A 501-nucleotide genomic window follows, 5' to 3' on the forward strand; every position below is an offset into this window, starting at 1 on the left:
CCCACCCCCACACCCCACACCCCTACCCCCCCTTTACCGAGTAATTGTCTTTCTTGGCTGCCATGTTGGTGTTTCGCTCGCTCCAATCATAATCAACCTCCTCCTCCTCCTTATCATTCAACCACATCAACTCCTTGGTTGCCATGGAAACAAACGTGTTCAAACTCTCCAGGTTACGGAGACGGGATTTGGAGGAATTCTAGATCAGAGGAATCCCAGAGTCAGTCGGCGCAAAGTCCAAAAGAGTGACGGGGAGGGAGAGGGGGAGAGAGAGAAAGAGAGCTGGGGCGGTGGTGGGGGAGAGACAGGGAGATGGGGATAGAAGGAGAGCGTGAGGGAGAAGGAGAGGAGTGGGGGAGAGGGGGACAGAGGGAGAGAGTGAGGGAGAGGGAGAGGAGTGGAAGGAGAGGGGGACAGAGGGAGAGAGTGAGGGGGACAGAGGGAGAGAGTGAGGGAGAGGGAGAGGAGTGGGGGAGAGGGGGACAGAGGGAGAGAGTGAGG

The 501-nt window shown here is 57.5% G+C and overlaps 1 protein-coding gene across 1 annotated transcript in view; it reads right to left on the reverse strand.

Moving 5' to 3' along the window:
- Positions 1-22: 22 nt before the first annotated feature.
- The window catches only part of LOC125487127 (plectin-like), an 11233-nt gene continuing 10754 nt past the window's right edge, over positions 23-501 (reverse strand). Inside the window, 1 exon segment of the mRNA XM_048617317.1 lies at positions 23-282. Coding sequence (XP_048473274.1) covers positions 23-282 — 260 coding nt within the window.

The sequence above is a fragment of the Rhincodon typus genome, chromosome 2, assembly GCF_021869965.1.
Source record: "Rhincodon typus isolate 14 chromosome 2, sRhiTyp1.1, whole genome shotgun sequence".
In the NCBI taxonomy this organism is placed as follows: domain Eukaryota; kingdom Metazoa; phylum Chordata; class Chondrichthyes; order Orectolobiformes; family Rhincodontidae; genus Rhincodon; species Rhincodon typus.